General features: G+C 55.8%; 2 protein-coding genes across 2 annotated transcripts in view; one reads left to right on the forward strand and one right to left on the reverse strand.

Moving 5' to 3' along the window:
- The window catches only part of MARK4 (MAP/microtubule affinity-regulating kinase 4), a 28829-nt gene extending 11298 nt beyond the window's left edge, over positions 1 to 17531 (reverse strand). The window contains exons 1-12 of the mRNA XM_014537375.1: positions 17526 to 17531; positions 16104 to 16301; positions 14148 to 14204; positions 14009 to 14057; positions 13244 to 13309; positions 13093 to 13163; positions 11908 to 11964; positions 9367 to 9603; positions 5383 to 5502; positions 4860 to 4959; positions 3326 to 3435; positions 3062 to 3221 (exon numbers count right to left, since the gene is read on the reverse strand). Of these exons, the coding sequence (XP_014392861.1) occupies positions 3062 to 3221; positions 3326 to 3435; positions 4860 to 4959; positions 5383 to 5502; positions 9367 to 9603; positions 11908 to 11964; positions 13093 to 13163; positions 13244 to 13309; positions 14009 to 14057; positions 14148 to 14204; positions 16104 to 16301; positions 17526 to 17531 (1231 nt within the window). The remainder of the gene's footprint in view (positions 1 to 3061; positions 3222 to 3325; positions 3436 to 4859; positions 4960 to 5382; positions 5503 to 9366; positions 9604 to 11907; positions 11965 to 13092; positions 13164 to 13243; positions 13310 to 14008; positions 14058 to 14147; positions 14205 to 16103; positions 16302 to 17525) is intronic.
- A 546-nt stretch (positions 17532 to 18077) lies between these two features.
- Positions 18078 to 20563, forward strand: part of EXOC3L2 (exocyst complex component 3-like 2) — a 39340-nt gene continuing 36854 nt past the window's right edge. Inside the window, exon 1 of the mRNA XM_014537361.1 lies at positions 18078 to 18087. The gene's annotated coding sequence lies outside the window, so the exon portion shown is untranslated. The remainder of the gene's footprint in view (positions 18088 to 20563) is intronic.

Below are 20563 nucleotides of genomic sequence, written 5' to 3' on the forward strand. Positions count from 1 at the left end.
CATTGATGTTTCTACTTCTCTCTCCCTCTCCTTTCCTCTCTGAAATCAATAAAAATAAAAAAAATAAAAAGAATGATTATGTAACAATATAGTGATCTTCAAGACAGACTGCGAAGCAGGCCTACACTGTGCTATCATTTGCACAAAAAAGGAGAAAAGTGCCTATCTATACATATCTACTATATCACCTTGTTCATATATGAATATCTCCAAAGAGCTATCATCTGCATCAAAAGAGGAAAATGTTACCTGTACAGTAAATTAATATGTTAACATATTTATATCTTTGTATGTCCCTTTTCTTTCTCCTTTTCATCTTCTCTCTCTCTCTCTCTCCATATATATATATAGATAGATAGATACACACACATTTATTCACCCAAGGATATTTTTCCCATTGATTTTTAGAGAGAGTGGAAGGAAGGGGGGGAGAAGGAGAGAGGGGAGAGAGGGAGAGAGAGAGAGAGAGAGAGAGAGAGAGAGAGAGAGAGAGGGAAACACCACTGCAAGAGAGACACGTTGATTGGTTTTTTCCTGCATGTGCCCCAACTGGGGCCAGGAATGGAACCTGCAACCCAAGTACATGTCCTTGACCAGGAATCGAACCCAGACCCTTCAGTGCTTGGGACGAGGCTCTAACCACTGAAAAACACTGGCCAGGGCTACCTCATTATCTATATATATAAAAACCTAATATGCAAATAGACCGAACGGTGGAACAACCGAACAACTGGTTGCTATGATGTGCGCTGACCACCAGGGGGCGGGCGCGGAACATGGCGGGTGTCAGCAGCAGGTGGCAGAGCACAGAACATGGCAGGTGTCAGCCACAGCGGGATGGTGGAGCAGGTGAGTAGGGGAGCCAGACCAAGGTAGGGCGCTGGTCGCTGTCATCGGGGCGAGCCTCTGCTGGTTACAGAAAATTCTTTGCTCCCATGTGCCACGGTCCCGCCAGGCGCTTGCACCTACTGCTGGTGCCAGTCCCGCTTGCACCCGCTGCCGGGGCCAGAGCCACCACTCGCACCTGCTGGGGCGCCTGGCGCCAGCCCCTATCACTCGGCACTGTCAATGGGTGCAAGTGGCGGCTGCAGGCCCTGATCACCCCTCAGGGCTTCTCCACCTCCCCCTGCTCCTGAGGGGTGATTGGGGCCAGCAGCTGACTCTTGCGCCTATTGCCGGCAACGGCCCCGCTCGCACCCACTGCCAGTTCCGGAGCTGCCACTTGCACCCACTGCCAGTGCCCGGCGCCGGCCCCGATCTCTTGGTGCCATTAGTGGGTGCAAGTGGCGGCTTCTGGCCCCGATTGTCCCTGAGTGCTTTTCCACCTCCCCCTGCTCCTGAGGGGCTATCAGGGCAGCAGCTGCGCTTGCATCCACTGACAGTGCTGGCCCCACTCACACCCGCTGCTGGCGCTGGCCCCAATTGCTCCATGCCGTCAGTGGGTGCGAGCAGGGCTGGCACCATCAGTGCATGGGAGCGGCAGCGGCAGCAGCTCCCACCGGCAGACAGGGGACTGGGGACCAGGGCCATGGAGGGAGGGGTCGGGCGGGGGCATGGAGGATGGCCTGAGACCCGCCCCTGGGCCTACCACAGCCTTGCAGCCCACAGTTCCTTTCAGGGTGCACGAATTTGTGCACTGGGCCCCTAGTATATTTATAAATAAAACCTCTTCAAAAGAATGTATATAATCCATGTATACTCAAATAAACTCTTGAAAGTTTAAAAAAAAACAAAAAAACAATGTATATAAAACCAGTAACAGTGGCTGCCTCCAAGGAGAATGAATGGGGTGGGGGTGGGGCTCGCAGAAATGTATTGAACGAAAACTATTTTACTGTTTACCCTTTGCATACTACCAAAATTTAAAGCCTGTGACTGTTTTAATTTCAAAAACAAATCTGGCCCCTTAGAACATCTTAGGAATTTATGGTTTCAGAACCAGGGGATTAAACATGTTCTAGAAGTTCAGTCAGAACTGCTAAATCCTCAGGAACCTTAATGGTCACCGTCCAAGGACAGTAATCTCCATGACGACAGACGGGCACCGACAGACACGGGCACTGTCAACGATCCTTTCCCTGAGAACCCTGGGAGCCCAGGTCTCCACGCGGGGCTTTAGGGGGTATAGTGTTGTACCATAGGATGTTGGAGTCACAGCCTCTCTAGCACTTTCTGGGCCAGTCTTGCTATTTAAAGGGGTGGGGGAGCCCTCGCTGGCTTGACTCAGTGGATAGAGTGTCGACCTGCCGACTGAAGGGTCCCCAGCTCGATTCCAGTCAAGGGCACATGCCTGGGTTGTGGGCTCGACCCCCAGTGGGGGGTGTGCAGGAGGCAGCCGATCAATGATTCTCTTTCATCATTGATGTTTCTATCTCCCTCTCCCTGTCCCTCTCCCTTCCTCTCTGAAATCAATAATAAAAATATTTTAAAAACAATAAAAAATAAAGGGGTGGGGGAGCCCTGGCCGGTGTGGCACCGGTTGGGCACCAACCCATGCACCAAAAGGTTACCGATTTGATTCCCAGTGAGGGCACGTGCCTATGTTGTGGGCTCGATCCCTGGTAGGGTGTGTGCAGGAGGCAGCCGACCAGTGTTTCTCCCTCTCTCCCCCTCTCCCTTTCTCTCTCTCTAAAAATCAATAAAAAAACCTTTAAAATAAAATAAAAAAGGGGGCGGTGGGGAAGGAGACCCAGAGGAGGGGAATGGCTGGACCGCCCAGAACCACACTGAGCTCCTGACACTCCTCTCCAGGTACAACTTGAGTTGGTCTCCAAAACCGAGAGGTAAGGAACCGAGGGCCTGGGAAACGATAAGGTGAGGTAAGGAAGAGAGGAAGGAGAAACCCAACGAGCAGAGGAAGCGAGACACGGACAGTGTCTGCTCTGGGTCTGGCTGCTTTTCCGGTCTCTGATCCTGCCCTGAGCCTGGCTGTGCATTCCTGCCCCCAAGGCCCGTGCGATGTCCCTGCATCTCTATAGGCAAGTCCTCTCTTCGAGGTGATGGACTCGAGCGGGTTGTTGCTTGCTACCCGAGAGCCTGACGGTGGGGCGGCCATACTCACAGAAGTCGCTGTGCCTGCGCTGGCGGTGGTAGGTGGAGGAGGAGCTCCGCTGCCCTTTGCTGTGGCTGGTGCCTTTGCCGGAGCTTGTCCCGTTGGTGGTGTCGCTGGGCGCCCGCACCCTTGCCAGGGCCAGTGCTGGGGCGCCCCGGTCCCCGCCCTCCTGCAGGAGGACAGACAATGAGCCTCAGCCCCATGTCCTCTCGGCCCCAGAAGTCCCTCCACCCCAGGCAGCCCGAATCCCAAATGCCCCTGGTGCCTCCTGACCTCAGTCTTCCTGCCCAGCAGGAGGTAGGTGGCGGTCACTTCGTTGTACTTCTGGCTGGTCAAGGCCTCTTTGATTTCTTCCCGAGTGTAGCCCATACCCACCATCACCTCTGAGAGAGGGGGACGGAGAGGAGGCTCAGGCCCTCAGGCCCTTCCTTCCCACATCAGCAATGCCTACTCTTTGGCTGGTCCAGTGCCCACTGTCCCTTCTGCCAGGAGGACTCTGATTTTCCTCGGCAGAACATCCTTTCCCACGCAGATCACTGAGCGGATGCCTGCCTGCTCCAAGCCCCGAGGGCAGGAAGATGACCCAGGCCTGGCCAATCAGAGCATTCCACCCCCAGGGCCAAACTGACTGGTTCAGGGGCGGCCAATGGGCACCAGCCTAGTGCTTTCGGTGGAACTGTAGGAAGTGGCTCTCTTCCTGACGAGGTGCCCAGACCACTAGGCTATGCTGCTGGCAGCTTGCTCCTGGCGGGAGGGCTGCCTGGAAATAAACCTGCCTCTTGGCAGATTCCCAGCTGCCTCTGAGCACCTGGGTCCAGCTGTGTCGAAGGCTGACATCCCGGCCTGTTTAGTTATGTGAATAACGTCACTCTTAGGTTAAACCATATTACATTGCTGGTATTGAGGATTTTTAAGCAAACGGCGACTTCGTATGCTTCGACCTCTTATTATCACCATCATCTGGTTTAAGCCAGAATGGCTTGGGCTTTCTGTGACTTACAACCAGGGAAGCCCTGATTAAGGACCTTCTGACGGTGGCCTGTTTCCTCAGCTGTACACTGGAGGGTTACGGGGTGGCCCCTAAGGGGCTCTTCCAGGGCTAATGCTTTGGGGGTCAAGTGTTCGAAGGTTCTGGGCTGGAGGGATGGGGACCAAAGGAGTGGAGGGTGAGTCACGGGCCAAGGTAGGGACTTGCCCCAAACTCGCAGATTACCGATGGCCGTGCCCCAGCACTCCGGAAGTGCTCCGACATCCCTGTGTGTGTGTGTGTGTGTGTGTTTAATATACTTTTATTGATGTCAGAGAGGAAGGAAGAGAGGGAGAGATAGAAACGCCAATGATGAGAGAGAATCATGGATCGGCTGCTTCCTGCACGCCCCCCACCGGGGATGGAGAGCGCAACCCGGGCATATGGCCTTGACCGAAATCGAACCCGGGACCCTTCAGTCTGCAGGCCAACGCCCTATCCACTGAGCCAAACCAGCTAGGGCCATTCTTTTGTGTTTGAATAGTCAAAGCTAACATACATCAGCACTCAGTACATGCCTGATATAAAGTGCAGTATGTAGATTACACTCCCAGTCAATTAATATTCATAACACCCTGTAGGATAGTTCTATGAATATGCCATTTTACAGACGAGGAAACAGACGCACTGAGAAGGGCAGCCACTTGCCCAGGGCCACAGGGACTGGCGCCAGGCTCCCGCTCTCCCCACTGCCTTGCCAAGTCGCTGAGGCACCAACCGGAGGGGTGGGGCTGGAGGGCTCCTCCCCTGGCCCTGGGGCCCGCGCTCGCTGACCCTCACCGATTCGCTTGGTGTCCCCGAAGTCCTCCTCCGGCTCTGTGTATGGCTTCAACTCCTCACCCTCATAGCCGATATTGATCCATTTGTCTTTCATGATTTGCTGCAGGAATCGGAGCAGGGCAGGGAAGGGGGAAGGCATGTCAGGAGAAGCCCGGAAAAAATATAGGTTCCCACCCCCACGGCCTAGCATCCCAGAAGTGAGGGCTTCCTGAGAGCGAGCACCTCCTCACCCCATTTCCCGGGCCCCCTGCCCCCTGCTGGAGCCTCCAGATGCCACCTCCCGCCCCCACATCATCTGGGTCCCCAGCACGCTGTAATCATCCTAGAAGCTCATTAGCTAATTACTGGCGTGGCAGGGAGTGGGCGAGGCTGCTGGGTCGGGGGGTGCATCAGGATGGGTCTGGGAGCCTTTTCCTGGGCTGCCCGGCTCCCCCCACCTTCCGGCCGAGGACCTTAGCAGGCGGGTGGGGAGAGGACAGGTGCAGGACAAGAAGGCAGCCGGAGGGGTGTGGGGCCGGCTTACCTCCAGAGTACAGCGTTTAGCGGGGTTCAGCACCAAAAATCTGCGCAGGATGCTCTCACAGTCGGTAGACATGTAGAAAGGGACCCGGTACTTCCCCCTGAGGACTCGCTCCCGCAGCTCCTGAGGGGACGGGGTTACTGGGGGAGGGGTCCGCCCGCCTCCCCACCCCTCACACACACACTCATCTCTCACTTCTGTCCCAGTCCCCGGACAGAAGTGACAGGAGCCCCGAGTCCCAGCCCTGAATGAGGCGGGTGAAACCCCACCACTCCCTCCTGACCTCAGTTCCCCATCTGTAAAATGGGAGTATTGTGCCAAATGCAGCAATTTTCAAAAAAATATTACCAGTTTAAAGCTACTAACTTCTCATTCAGAGGAAACCTTACAGAGAAAGTGAATTCTCTAAGCCAGGTGAGAGGGGTGGCAGGTGAGTTAGCCTCTGGGCTCAGTCTCTCTATCTGTAAACAGGGACCCCAGCACCCACTTCAGGGGCCAGGGAGTGAGTGAGTTTATAGCAGTAAGTGCCCAGCACGCGCTAGGCCCCGAGCAGCACTATTTAAATATTAGACGTATACAAGGGAAGGGGGAGGGGACTCCTGCCCACGCCCCTCCATCCCTGTACCTTCCCTCGGACGTGCCTGCCTGCCCTTCTGAAGAGCTCGGAGGCTCTGCAGGTCTCAAAGGATGAGCTCTCATCCGCTGACCTTTAAAAATAATTTTGTTTTGTTTTGTTAATTCTCACCTGAGGATATTTTTTCCCACTGCTTTTCAGAGTGGAAGGGATGGAAGGGGGGGAGAAAGAGAGAGAAACAGATGTGAGAGAGACACATTGACTGGTTGCCTCCTGCACACTCCCCGACTGGGGGTGGTGGGTAGGAAGCGAACCCACAACCCAGGTATGTGCCCCAAACTGGAATTTAGCCCAAGACCCTTTGGTGCATGGGCAGGCGCTCTAACCAGTGAGCAACACTAGCCAGGGCTAAAATTTGTTTCAATTTATTGATTGATTTTAAAGAGAGAGGAAGGGAAAGTGAAACAATTTGTTGTTCCACTTAGTTATGCATTCATTGGTTGATTCTTATATGTACCTTGACTGGGGATCAAACCCACAACCCTGCATATAGGGATGATGCTCTAACCCAGCAGTTCTCAACCTGTGGGTCACGACCCCATTTGGCGGTCGAACGACCCTTTCACAGGGATCGTCTAAGACCATCCTGCGTATCAGATATTTACATTACGATTCATAACAGTAGCAACATTACAGTTACGAAGTAGCAACGAAAATAATTTTATGGTTGGGTCACAACATGAGGAACTGTATTTAAAGGGCCAGAAGGTTGAGAACCACTGGTGTAGTGGGTTAAATAGTGTCCTCCAAAATTCATGTCTACCTGGGACTTCAGGATGGGACTGTATTTGGAAATAGGGTCTTTACAGATATAATTAGTTAAGGAGGTAGAGAGGAAATCATACTGGATTTAGGGTGGGCCCTAAATCCAATGACTGGTATCATATAAAAAGAGAAGGCCATGGCAGATGGAGGCAAAGATTGGACTCATGCTGCCACAAGCCAAAGAACACCAGGGAGCTACCGAAAATTGAAAGAGACCAGGAAGGATCCTCTACTGGAGCCTTCAGAGGGAGCTGGGTCTTGCCCTCACCTTGACTTTGGACCCTGGCCTCCAGAACAACATTTCTACATGAAGCCACCCAGTTTGTGGTATTTTATGGCAGACCTAGGAAACTAACACAGCAACTCAGCTTCCTCATCCATAAAACGGGGTGGACTATGACCTTTTGCCCAAGATGACTGGGAAGTTTAAATGAGACCAGTTATATAAAGCCCTAGACCCGTGCTTGGCACATAATATTCAGTAAAAAATGATCACCCTCACTTTTCATGAGGTTTTTGTCCTGTAAGTAACCTAGAAACAACCTCAGATTTAAATTGTGATCACTTATGTTCTGAGTCTGATTAGTTCAGGAAGTACTTTAAAACTGTTACACTGTTTATCAAAACTGGCTTGAACATCCTGCATTTCCAGTCATTTTATTTTTAAATATGTGGCATTTTTTAAGGACCAATAAAGCTTTCTGCTTCCTACTTGTGATAAGTGTTTGAGAAAATGTTTTCCCTGTAGATTTAAATGGAACTTTTACTCATTTAACTCATTAGTTTTGTCTCAGCAGTTACATTTTGATAGCATTAATTTTGATGAATAGACTAGAGAGGTTACTCCCTGCCCATGGGATGCGGTTCACTCCCTGCGTGCAGGAGGCCGCCAGTCAATGTGAGAGACACATCGATGTTTCTCTCTCCCCGCCTCCTCCCTCCCTCCCTTCCACGGTTTCTGAAAAAGCAATGGAAAACACATCCTCTGGGGAGGATGAACCAAACAAAGAGAAGAGAAAAGATCTCCTGGCTCATGCTCGGGGCACAGAACGCTTATTCTGCGACAGTGAGCCCTCTCCTGCCTCAGCTCAGCGCATGCTCGGTCGCTGTTACAAGCTGGTCCCGCAGTCCTCCCTAGACAGAGCGGGAGACTGACCCTCAGAGAGGCCGCCGCTCAGCTGAGACCACGGTGAAGGGCTCCCTCCCCCTCACCACGCGGCCTCTGCTCTGATGGCCTGTCCTCAGCAAAGACTTCCTGGCCTCCTGACCGTCCTCCAGGGCCACTCTGAGCAGGGCTGGGCGTTTCTGCAGTGAATCCCCACCCGGGTCCAATGGTGAGAACACACGGGCACCCACTGAGGCAGGTTCTGCAAGGTAACCGGCCGGAACTGGACAGCAACGCCACGTGAGGAAGGACAAAAAGAGGCGGAGGAACGGATCCCAGTGGAAGGAGGCTAAAGAGATAGGACCAGAGAACGCCACGCGGGAGCCGGGGCGATGCTGGAGCAGAAAGGGGCTACCAAGGATGTTCCTGGGACGACGGGTGGAATCTGAGCACAGACCCTGGGTGAGAGGCCGGGATGCACCGTCGCTGGATTTGCTGAGAGTGAAGGCGGATGGGAAAGGCCTGGTCTCAGGAGACACCTGCTGTACGTCGCCTTTTAGGGATAAAGGGCATCCTGCCTGCAACTAACTCCCAAACGTTCCATTAATAAGGAGGGTGGCAATGACATGCCGTAAGCACATATGGATACGACGACCGCGGCCAATGCTAGCGACTGGCGCATCTCCTGAAATTTGTTCTCGCCCTGCAACCTTTCTGTAGACGGGCAATGTTTCAGAATAAAAAGTTCAAAGAGAAAAGAAAACCACCGCACTAGAGCTCCCCCCGCCCCATTCCCACCCTTCCCGGCTTCCCCCCTAGCACTGGCCAGCATCTGAAATAATACATCGCGCTTATTTATTCGGTTTTTGGCCTGGCTGTGCTGCTGGAATGTCGGTCCATGAGGGCAGGGTTTTTTTTGTTTTAAGTGCACAATTCAGTGGTTTTTAGTACATTTTGAGTTGTGCAATCATCACCACAATCTATTTTAGACCATTTGATCACCCCGAGAGAAACCCTGTTCTCCAACTTCCCCATCCTCCCCTAGCCTTAGGCAAACGCCAATCTGCTTTCTGTCTTGATGGACATTTCATAAGAGCGGAATCATACAACGCGTGGACTTTTGTGACTGGCTCGTCCCACTCGGCGTGTGTGCAGGGACGGCCCCTGGTGTGGCACGTGAGAAGGCGGCGGCTCCTGCCTCTCTTGTCCACACAGTATCTGCAACACCCAAAGCAGCCTGACCCAGGGACGATGGGCAATAAAAATGGACTGAGCGAGCCAGGATTTGAACCCCAGCCCGCCAGCCGCAAAGGCCCCGCCCTGAACCCCGACACAGCACAGTCCATCTGGGATGGCTCTGCCTGACCCCACACTGTCACATGACCTCAGGCCAGCCCGCCCCTCTGCACGGGAGCTGTGTTGGGACGAGGCCCAGAGAGCTCCTCCCAGGAGAGTAAGACCCCGCGCCAGCCCTGCCCAGCACCTTGAGGTTGTGCCCGTCGAAGGGCAGGGAGCCGCTGACGAGGGTGTACAGGATGACGCCCAGGCTCCAGATGTCCACCTCCGGCCCGTCGTACTTCTTGCCCTGGAACAGCTCCGGGGCGGCGTACGGGGGGCTCCCGCAGAACGTGTCCAGCTTCGAGCCCAGCGTGAACTCGTTGCTGAAGCCAAAGTCGGCGATCTTGATGTTGGCCTCGGCGTCCAGCAAGAGGTTCTCGGCCTGGGAGGGAAGGGGAGGGCCGAGGGTGGACGCGTGCGGTGGACAGGAGCACGGGCGCCGGAGCTGGCCCGCCCAGACTGACTGCGGCCTGGCCCCGACTCCCTGTGTGACCCTGGGCAGCGACTGACCTCTCTGCGCCTTGGTTTCCTCCTCCATAGAATGGGGGTAATCACAGTCCCTACTTCAGAGAATCGAGTGAATCTGCATAAAAGGCCTAGGACAGTGGTCGGCAAACTGCGGCTCGCGAGCCACATGCGGCTCTTTGGCCCCTTGAGTGTGGCTCTTCCACAAAATACCACGTGCAGGCGCGCACGTACAGTGCGACTGAAAACGATATTCTGCACCCGTTAAGTGCCATGTAAATTTAGCTATTATTGCCCACGTGGTCTGCGGAGCTGGGGGTCCTCAGGCCCGCGCCTGCCCTTCTCTGAGCCTCAGTTTACCCAGCAGAAACTAAGATGAGACTGACTATTTAAGACCCATAAAAATGAAAACAACCATTTTATCTAATACTCATTACACACCCACTACACACCAGGGGCTGTGGACTATCATTTATTTTATGAGTGGCTGCATGGCACCGGGTTAAAGAGGACAGATTCTGGGAGGACCTCGGCATCAAATGCCATCTCCGCCACCCACGCTCGGTGTCTGGGAGGGGAGCAGAGGGCCGAGGGTGGACGCGTGCGGTGGACAGGAGCACGGGCGCCAGACTCGGGTGGGTTGCCAGACTTCTGTGCCTCCGTTCCCCCGGGTAAGCTGAGGATGCCGCAGCACCTGCCTCAGAGGCGGTTGCGGGGTGAGGCATACAGCACCCACCACAGTGTACGGGACACAGTCGGCACTCACACATCTTTCGTACAGTTAAGAGGTTTGGTCTGGCTTTGGCGGCACGTGTTCCTGTAATCGCCATTTCACAGTCGAGGAAACGGAGGCTCAGGGAGACGCCTCGTGTCCGCAGCAAGACAGCGGCAGCGCTGGCATCCAAGAGGCCTGGCCGCCCGCAGCCGAGCGCGGAAGGAGCCTCGGCACCTGCCTCTCCCGGCTTTGTGACTAAACCCAGCGCACAACACCCACCGTCAGCGTGGCCCGTCCCAACACGGCCCTGCCCGGGCCCAGGCCTCCCTCCCTCCTGCTTCCCCACCTCTGACCCAACGGGAGGATAAACCCACAAACCCACTTCTCAGAGAGCCTTCAAACCCCCACCCAGCTCTGAGGTGGCACTGCCCTTTGTGGCGTGTGAAGCTCCGCAGTCCAGCCCCTGGTCTGGGCTGGGCGGTCCCTCTGGTGCACTCATCAGGTCCTGAAATCCAATTGTTAGCCACTTCCAGGACCCTCCACCAGGGGGCGCGCCTCCTCCAGGCTGATCTTCACCATCATCGTTACCCTCACAGGGCACCTTAGAGGTGGCTTTCTCAGAGGGTAAGGGGGGTACTTCAGGGCAGCACAGGGAGAAGGGGCTTTTAGGAACTTCTCCAGCCATTTGACAGTGGAATTTTATGTTTTTTGAATCTAATAATAATTTTAAAAGTTGGGCTTGTATTTTGTACATCTTTTCTCATTTCATTTATTGTACTTTACAAAAGTACCTGTCCGCACCGGATAGGGAAACAAAGCTGGCCCCTTCTGAAGAACCTTGAGAAGCCCTCCCTTAAGCACAGGGTCTGGCACATAGCAGGTGCTCAAGGAATCAGGCAAGCCGACTCTATTCGAGCCACACAAACGTTTATCTCTGGTCTAAGAGGAGAAGTCCTGAGATGTGGGGTTCTCTCGGGTGGGAGGTGTGGAACAGGGACCCCAGAACCCGAGCTACAAGGGGCTGCTCCTACTCGGCCACTGAGTCCCCTCCCCGCCGGGCACTAGCCGTGAGGGTTCTCGTGCAACTTCCTTCTCGAGCCCAAAGATGCCCGGGAGATGAGACCTGGAGGCAGGGTGACTGTCGGGCTTTGAAATCTCAGTTCTCAAAGATTCCCGAATGTTCTAAAGTCTGACAGCCAAGGCTGAGTGAGGACTCTCTCTCGCCCAGTGTCCTTGTCGCCCAGTGTCTTGTCTGGGACACACGTAACCTCGGCGTCGAGGACACTCTGTTTCTTCCTCTTTGTTTGTTCCTCCTGACCCCACCCCTGACTCGCTCCCCGCTCTGCTGGCCTTGCTTTTGCCACGAAAGGCTTGGGACGAAGGCCAGGGGCCCTGGGTGCTGAGGGAGGAGCCTGTGGAGAAAAGGTGGCCTGGAAGAGGGTACAGGCGAAGCCCGGGGGGCCGGAGGTGGCTGAGCTGGGAGCTGGTGGTGGGGAGGGGGCTCACCTTCAGGTCCCTGTGGACAATGTTTTTCTGGTGACAGTAGTGCACAGCCGATACAATCTGGGGGAGAGGAGGGAAGGTCAGTTACCTGAGGCCCTCCAGCCCCCAGCTTCCCTCAGGGACCCCGTGAGCCCACTCACACCGAGGCTCTGGACCCAGGCCTCCCCGAGGCCCAGGCTGATGCAGCACTTGCATATCCCATCGCCCTGACACAGTCACGGCGGGAAACGCTGCGGGACCTGCAGACACACACCGCCCCTCGGGCACCCAGCCCTCACCCGCAGATATCAGGACACCCTCCCGGCAGCGACCTCAGAGCAGCACACGGGGGACTAGCCCTGCCTGACTTCCACGTCTGAACACATGCATGAGGAAGGGGCACACCTGCAGATGGACCCGTGGCCCCACACACCAGGGCTGAAGCCCCCCACGTCTCAGGCAGCTGTGTCAGGACTGCTGGACAGTCACGGGCTGACACCCGCACTCAGATCCCTGTACCCATCAAACGTACACCTGCTAAGCACTTGGCTGCCGGGCACCCTCACATCTGTATTCCCTCTTACCCACACACTTGGGCACCCTCGCACCTGCGTATCTTTTCCCAGCACCCCGACATCCTCACACCTGCATGCCCTCTTACTTACATCCCATTGCCACATACACCCCATTGCCACATACCTGGACAGCAGCACCTTCTTATCTACCTGTACGTCCTTCCACCATACACTCTTGTTCACCAACCTATATACCCACACCTGGCCCCCCTCACCCATACACTCAGGCTGCACGCACTTTCCCCCGCACATCGACACACTTACAAACCTGGGCACCCACATACCTAGTTCTCACACATCTTCAAATCCACACTCCTCCACTCACACCTCGGCACCCTGGCACCTCCAGGTCCCTTTAGCCACACTTCCACACCCTGGGCACACCCTCGCACCCACATTCCTGACACCTGCACAGCTGGCACCGTCCTGCCTGACTCTCTCACCCACTGAACTGGGCACCTGCACAGCTACATCTGGATATCTTCACACCTGGGCATCTGCACACCCATGGACACCCAACTCTCTACCTTCACCCCCACCCCCGCCGTCATTGGACAATCCAGATCCACGCCCAGCAATCAGACTCTCGTCCCCAGGGACCCCACCCAGCCCCACCCACAGCCGTAACCCCAACCTGTCGGAACTTGGCTCGAGCTTCCTTCTCCTTCATGCGGCCATGTGACACGAGGTAGTCGAATACTTCTCCTGCAGGGCAGAGGCCGAGGGGGTGAGGGTGGGGTGTGGAGGGGGCGCAGCGAGCAGGGTGGGGCGGGGAGGGGCCTCACCAGCACTTGCATATTCCATCACCAGGTACAGCGTCTTCTCGGTCTCGATCACTTCGAAGAGTTTCACTGCAATGGCGGGGGGCGGGGCGGGTTATGCAGGAAGAGACCCCGCCACCCACCACATCGTAACTGTGTGGATGGCTGAGCCATGACACCCTCACTCAAGAACACTCAGTGGCTCCCTACTGATGGCAAGACTTTCCTCTCCTCAGCCCCACGTTACACCTCTTATATATTCTCTCTCACAAATGTCAGCTCAGCTCCATGCAGCCAGGGATTTGTGCCTGTTTTCTCCACCGCTGTATCCCCAGCATTGGCACATAGTGGCCACCCGATCAATATTTACCGAGTGAAAAAACAAAGGATGAGTAAGTGGTGCGGCCACATCCAGGCCAGGCTTCTCTCGGTAACGAGCCCTCTCTCTCTCCCTTGCCTAATGACAATGACAATGGTTGCTACTGATGACAACAATCAGACCAGCTCCCACAGCTTAACGCTGAGCTGAGTGTTTCGCATGCACAATCTTATCCAATCCTCACAACGACCTTGAGAAGGCCCCACATCACACCCCCCGCAGAGGAGGAAACTGATGCTCGGAGAGGTTAAGTGACTTGGCCAAGGCCACAGAGCCTGTGAGCAGGGACAGCGCTGTGAGAAAACAGGTCTTTCTAACGACTGTAACTGCCAATCCCGCAGTGCCTCAACTCTCCCCGTGCCCTGGTGCCCTGCTGGGCAGCCTCGGAGCCCACGCCCTGCCCTCCTCACCGATGTTGGGGTGGTTTAGGCCCTTCATGATACGAACTTCTCGGAACAGCTGGAAGAAAGGGGAAAGAGGAGGGTGGGTGGTCTTGAGGACCCTCTTCCCAACCCTACCCCCACGCTGCTCCCTCTCCCTGGGCCTCACCTTCTGCAGGCTGCTGGGGTTCAGCTGGGTTTTGTCGATGATTTTGATGGCAACCTGGAGGTGAAAGAAAGGGGGGAAGGTCAAGGTACCCCAACTCAAGATCACCTGGGATGGCCTTCCTTTACCCCCTCTCACAGAAAAACCTCAGCCTGGGCCATTCCTAGTGGATAGGGAGCCGGGTCTCAGGACCTTTGCACATGCTGTTCCCACCGTGTCCAGTGCTACCCTTACTTTTATAGGGAAATAGTCCCTATTCTGCAGTGAGGCCTGGATGGGGCTGCTCCAGGGGCCTGTGTGAGTGTGTGACCGAGACCTTAAGGGGGACCTTTGTGAGGGCATCTCAGAACATTCATCCCCCCCATCTTTGTTTTAGATGCACAAACTGGGGGCCAATAAACAATAACTGAAGCTAACCTCACCGACCAGTCACACGTGCGTTACAAATGATAACTCTTCCAATCCTCACAGAACCCCTGTGAGAGGAGTGCTAGAATGACCCCCACTTTACAAACGGGGAAACTGAGGCACAGAGCTGTTCAGTCACTTGGCCAAGGCTATGCGGCGAGGAAGTCTGCAGGCTGGGATCTGAACTTCCGTAGCCTGACAGAGTCTACCTCTTAAACACTTAAAACTACATGTGCACATTTTTAGTTTTAAAAGAACTCTGAGGTGGTCATCACGTGGGGGGATCAGACTGCTATTGAACTCTCCTTATATTTATCTCGTAGCTGAGATTTTATTTTGAATTTCACCTGGGATAGAGCACCGTAAGTTTTGCCATAGTGAGGGCCCTGTCAGTCTTAATCCAGCTTTAAGTCTATAGCTTTTACAAAGGGTTTTGGGGCCACCCCAGGCCCCCTGGATTACGAGTCTTCCCCTGGGAGGCCCTGTTCCCTTAGATGCCGGTCCTCTCTGAAACCCCTGGAATCATGTTCAAGATCCACACGAGGGAACGGCCTGTTCTTTGTGGGGGAGAGGGTCCCTGGCTGTCCTCACATTCTCACGAGTGCGTTTCTAATTTGTCAAACATTTTGTACGCCGATACTGAGACGATCATATGGTTTCTCTCCTTGAATCTGTGGATGTGGCGAAATACATGAATAAATTGTGAATCTGCAAAGAACTGTGCATTCCCGGCTAAACCCAGCTTTGCCATCACACGGCTTTCTGACTGCTGGACCTCTGTTCACACGTGAGGCTGACATTGACTTCTCAGCTGCTTTTGCGATGGTTGCTGAACTCGCACTGAACACCCGTTGGCAGTGGAACCTCTTTCTTTAGTCTCCGGAAGGACCGGCATAAAATGGGCACGTCTGGTACAATTTGCCCATAAAACCACTGGGGCCTGGTGTCTTTCGTGTGTGCAGCATAGACAGCGAAAGGGCAGGAGAGGGCTCGTCCGAGGCGGGAGAAATCACGCCCGTCGTTTGCTTAAAATGGAAGGCGGTGCGGAGGAGTCCTGAACCCACCCACCACCTTTTCTCCTGCTGAGTGTGAGTTGGAGGCCTCATATCTAGGTTCCCCGTCTGCCTGGGCCCTTTCTGCAGCAGTGTTGCCACCCGCAGGGCGTAGGGGGAGGAAGGGAGAGTGTGTACTTGAGAACTCCAATGAACCTTGTGTTCTCAAGATCACTGGGAGACCTGCTGGAGTCCAAGTCCACTATGAAAACAGGGCGGTGCCCAGGCTCACACACAAAGGCCACACAAATTATTAGAAACACCACGCACAGCTCTGCCCGTGAGCTGCGATTGCTGACCGTCTCAGGGATGCCTGAGATGGGTTCTCTTCTCCTACTTGGGCTGCTCTGGAAAAATCTGAGATGTTCTGATCTGTCCTAAGGAGAGGCAGAGACTCACCTGAGGTCACAGAGGAAAACGGGGGCCAAGCCCACCGCGCCCCACCGCCCACCAAGCGCAGGTGCTGCAGGCCTCCTGCCCAGCCCCGCCCGTCCCCTCACCGGCCGGTGAGGATGTGCCGGGCCAGCTTGACTTTGGCAAAGTTGCCCTTCCCGATGGTCCTCAGCAGGCGGTAGTTGCCCACGTGGGGCTGTTCCTCGGGGCAGGAGGCGATGGAGTTCCGGCAGCGGGCACCCAGGGATCGGCTGGACCAGGATGGCCCCTTGTCCGAGGAGCGGCTACTGCCCAAGGTGCCATGCTGGGTGGGGGAGACGGAGCGTGAGCCGCGGGCAGCGCCCGTCCAATCCGCCTTCAGCGGAGCCAGCGCTGGGGTGGTTAACTCCAGCCACGGCCGCTTCCCGGGCCCAGGCCGGAGATAAGCAAGATGCCTTTGGGTCTCCCCTCTCTCTCTACAAAAGGACACCTCCAAGAACAAAGACGCTGGGCACCCGCCAACTCTGCAGCATCCAGGTTCCCAGACACCAGGCCTCTTCTTCAGCCCTCCCTGTAGTCAGTCTACCCACAACTTCCCTGCTACCGGGACCTCCACCAGCTCTACAGTATTTTATTCCAAATGCTGCAGCCCTCAGCCCCAATCAACGTTGACCTCAACCTGGTCTCAACACTCCACCCCGACCCTCACTGCCTCCAACATTCTGTTTTCTCCATCCCTGTCCCCATGCCAGCCCCCAAATTCGATTCCAAACCCAAGTGCCAATACTATATTTTGTTCCCAGTTTAGTTCCCCTAACAATTTCTTCTGATCTCAAATTCAAGGCCAAACACGGTCACCAAGTGTCTTTCATTCTGCCCTGACATCATTCTAGCCCCACTGTAACATTCCTTAAACATATTCTTGTTCCCTCCCTCACCGCCCGCCCCCCCGCCCCCTCCCCCAGCACTGTGGCTCCCTTCGAGCCCTGGCCGCTGCCTCCCCCGCCATCGCTCCTATCTGTCCCCGACACTCTGTTCCGGCCGTCCTGTCTCTCCCCTGCAGGTCACCTGCGTGCCCAGGCTGCCCTGTCCTGATTGTGAGCCCCAGGGACAGTGCCTCCCTTTCAGGGCTGGGGCCCAGGGTGTAGGCGACAGAGGCAGCCACAGGCCCCAGCCAGGCCGGCTCTGCTCGGACCCTGTGCCCTGCTCAGAAAGCTGAGGAAGAGAGAAGGACAGGTAGGCGACGAGATGAGGGCCCGGGGCTGCTCCTTGAAGGACATCTGCCAGGCCACTTAGCAGTGATGATGACCAGTATTTAATGAATGCTGGCCATTAATGCATCATCACCCCCATTTTACACGGGGGGAAACTGAGGCCCAGAGCCTGGATCCGAGCCCAGACAGTTCCCCCAGAGTTGTTCTTCCCCATCACCAAAACCATGTCTCACACGGCCACACTGTTTTTATTAAGCAGCTTTTCCTAGGGGCCAAGTCCTGGGCCAACACACACCTCATCTACATTTAATTCCCAGAGCCCGGGAGAGAGGCACCTGCATCCTCTTATTCCAGAGGAGAAACTGAGGCTTGGGGAGAGACGGGGCCTTGTCAAGGTCACACAAGAAGCAGGAATCGAATGTTCCCCACACGGGGCAGAAAGAACCACCCCGCTGAAGCCCTGGCCTCCAATGTGGGTCCAATTAGGATCAGCGTTCTGCAGAAAGGGACCCCAAGGCTGAGACAGGATCAGTACCCTGCCCAAGGTCACAGGGCAGGCGGAGCAGAGCACCTGGGATTCAAACCGGGGCCTGCAGACTCCTGGGTGCTGAGCTCTTTCCCACATCCCACTGGGCTGCTCACCACCCCGGCCTCCTCTGGGGGGAGGCAGGAAGGAAAGTGGAGATCCCGGCTGATAAGGCCCCGGATCCCCACCGAGATAACAGCTGGGAGAAGAATCCCCATCAGGTGGCACCAGGGGAGCCAACTGGGTGTGGGCTGGCACCCCACTGAAGGCAGTGCAGCCGAGGGACCCCTGCAAGGGGCAGCTGGGGCAGTGGGTGACAAAGCCCCCAGGGGCCGGGGGCGGGAGCTAAAACTGGCTGGCACCACCAGCTGGCCCAGCTCCCTCCCGCCGGCTGGCGCCCCAACACCGGGGCCTGTTGCTAGGGAACCTCGAGAGAGGCTGGGGGGGAGGGCCTGGGACTTGGGGTGGGGTAGCATGACCCCACATGGCCATCAACATGGTGAACACGTGGCAGGAGAGGGCACTGCAACCTCAGATTCCAGAGGGAGAGACGTGACCCCGGCCAGGACTGACAAGAAGGCCTTACACACTAGAGAGGAGAAGGGGACTAGATCTCCCCAGATCCCCACTAGGCACAGATCTCAACAATGAAACGAGGAAGTACTCAGGTGAGCCCCATTTTACAGATGACTAAACTGAGGTTCAGAGAGGTGAGGGCACTTGCCTGCGGTCACACAGTTAGGGAGGGATAGAAACTAGATTTGAACCCATGCTCATCTGAATAATCAAAGTAATAATAATGATTAATAACAGCAGCTATGTGCTTGACCTTGTCTGTTTTATTCACATAATCTCCTTGGCTCCTTAAAACATCTCTAACAGGGAGGTGCTATCATCAACCCCATATAGAGATAAAGAAACTAAGGCTTGCCCTAGCCGGTTTGGCTCAGTGGATAGAGCATCGGCCTGAGGACTGCAGGGTCCTGGGTTCAATACCGATCAAGGGCACATGCCTGGGTTGTGGGCTCGATCCCCAGTAGGGGGCATGCAGGAGGCAGCCGACCATTGATTCTCTCTCATCATTGATGTTTCTATCTCTTTCCCTCTCCCTTCCTCTCTAAAATCAATAAAAATATATTTAAAAAAATAAAAGTAACTAAGGCTTAGCCCTTGCCAGGTAGGTAGTTCAGTTGGTTAGAGTGTTGTCCTGATATGCCAGGGTTGTAGGTTCGATCCCCGGTCAGGATGCATTCACTTGCAACCAATGAATGCAAAAATAAGTGGGACAACAAATAGGTGTTTCTCTTTAAAATCAATGAATAAAAATTTAAAAAATATGTAAATAACAGAAACAGGCTCTGAGCAGGGAGTGGATCTGTAGGCTCACGAACCACGATGACAGCGCTGGGTTGAGAATCCACGGCCATCTGACTCATCCCCACAGTCACAATAGTGTGAGCACGTGCGGAGCGCGTCCTGTGTGCCGGGCTCTACCCGGATCAGCCCGAGTAATCCTCTGACTCAAGGGATCACCCCCACTTCCCAGGGCAGGCAACTGAGTCTCCGAAAGGGAGAACCAGGAGCCTGAGGACACAGGCACACCAGCAGGCAGGGCCAGCACTTGAACCCAGCCAGGCCTGTGGGCCCCCTGGCACTTTTTGTAGTGACTGGAGGTGGGGTGAGGGGGGGCTAGGGGTACCTCATTGGAGACTCCAAATCAGAGTCTGGCCTATGGTATGATGGGTGGCAGGGGTGGCGGCGATCTCTATGAGGGAGGGTCCTGCAAGGAGAAGGAGCAGAGAAAACCTCTCTGGTGGGGATCAGGAATGAGAGGGGCTGGGGGGAGCAGGGACCTGTCAGAAGGCTGGGGGGGGCGGGGGGGGGAACGGGACAATAACCCAGCTGGGAGAGTCTGGCATTGGTTGGTGGGAGGGTCTTCAGAAGCACCGAGGGCGATCAGAAGCCAGGGGAGTGGGGAGGAGGGTCTCTCCCGGATGGCTCTGGGCTGTGGTCTAGGGACAGGGGGCCTGGGGATGATAGGAAGGGTGCAGGCCGTGGGGCGGTGGCAGGGAGGGGCCGAGGGGCCCTGGGCCAGGGGCCTGCGTTGAGGAAGCTCCTGGAAGCCAAAGAAGGGGTTCTGTAGGAGGAGCCTTTGGAAAGGTCTGGGGTCTGCAAGTCCTGGGCAAGGGGAGCCCAGAGGGAAAAAGGCTGGGCCTGTGGGGGTGAAGGGGCCTAGAAACTGGAGGGGAACGGCTTCCGGAAGACAAGACCAGAGAGCTGGGAGCCAGGGCAAGGCCAGAGGCTTGGAGCCCAGGAGTCTTCTGGAAGGAGGGCCCGGGGTCAGGCCGTGCGAGCTGGGGAAGACCTCCAAAGCTGGGAGAGGGTTTTTCTGCGAGGGAGCGGCCCTGAGGCACGAGAGGGTTCGAGGCCTGGAGATCTGGGGAAGAGATGGTGCCCTGCAGGAAGGGCCTGGAAGAAGCGGGGACCCAGGGGTTGGGGGACCCAGGGGTTGGGAGCAGTTGGCATAGGGAGGGTGAGGCCTGGAAACCCCGGGCTGGGCTGGGGGCCTGGAAGTTGGAGGCCAGAGGGTCCGGGAGCTCTGGGGGGGCCCGGGTGCTGGGAACCCAGGGGCAGGGCCGCCTGGAAGATGGGCCCCGGCCTGGGCGTGGGGAGACCTTGAACGAGCTGGGAAGCGCCCTGGGCCCAGGAAAGGTGGGAACCGGCTTCCTGCGAGGGGTGCCCACGGGAGCAGGAAAGGCGGAGGGCAGGGAAGGAGAGGAGGGGGGCTCCTGGGGAGCCCGGGACGCAGATCCGGCCGGAAAGGCCGGAGCCAGAGGCAGGACCGGG

Source organism: Myotis brandtii, unplaced genomic scaffold (assembly GCF_000412655.1).
Source record: "Myotis brandtii unplaced genomic scaffold, ASM41265v1 scaffold1774, whole genome shotgun sequence".
Lineage (NCBI taxonomy): Eukaryota > Metazoa > Chordata > Mammalia > Chiroptera > Vespertilionidae > Myotis > Myotis brandtii.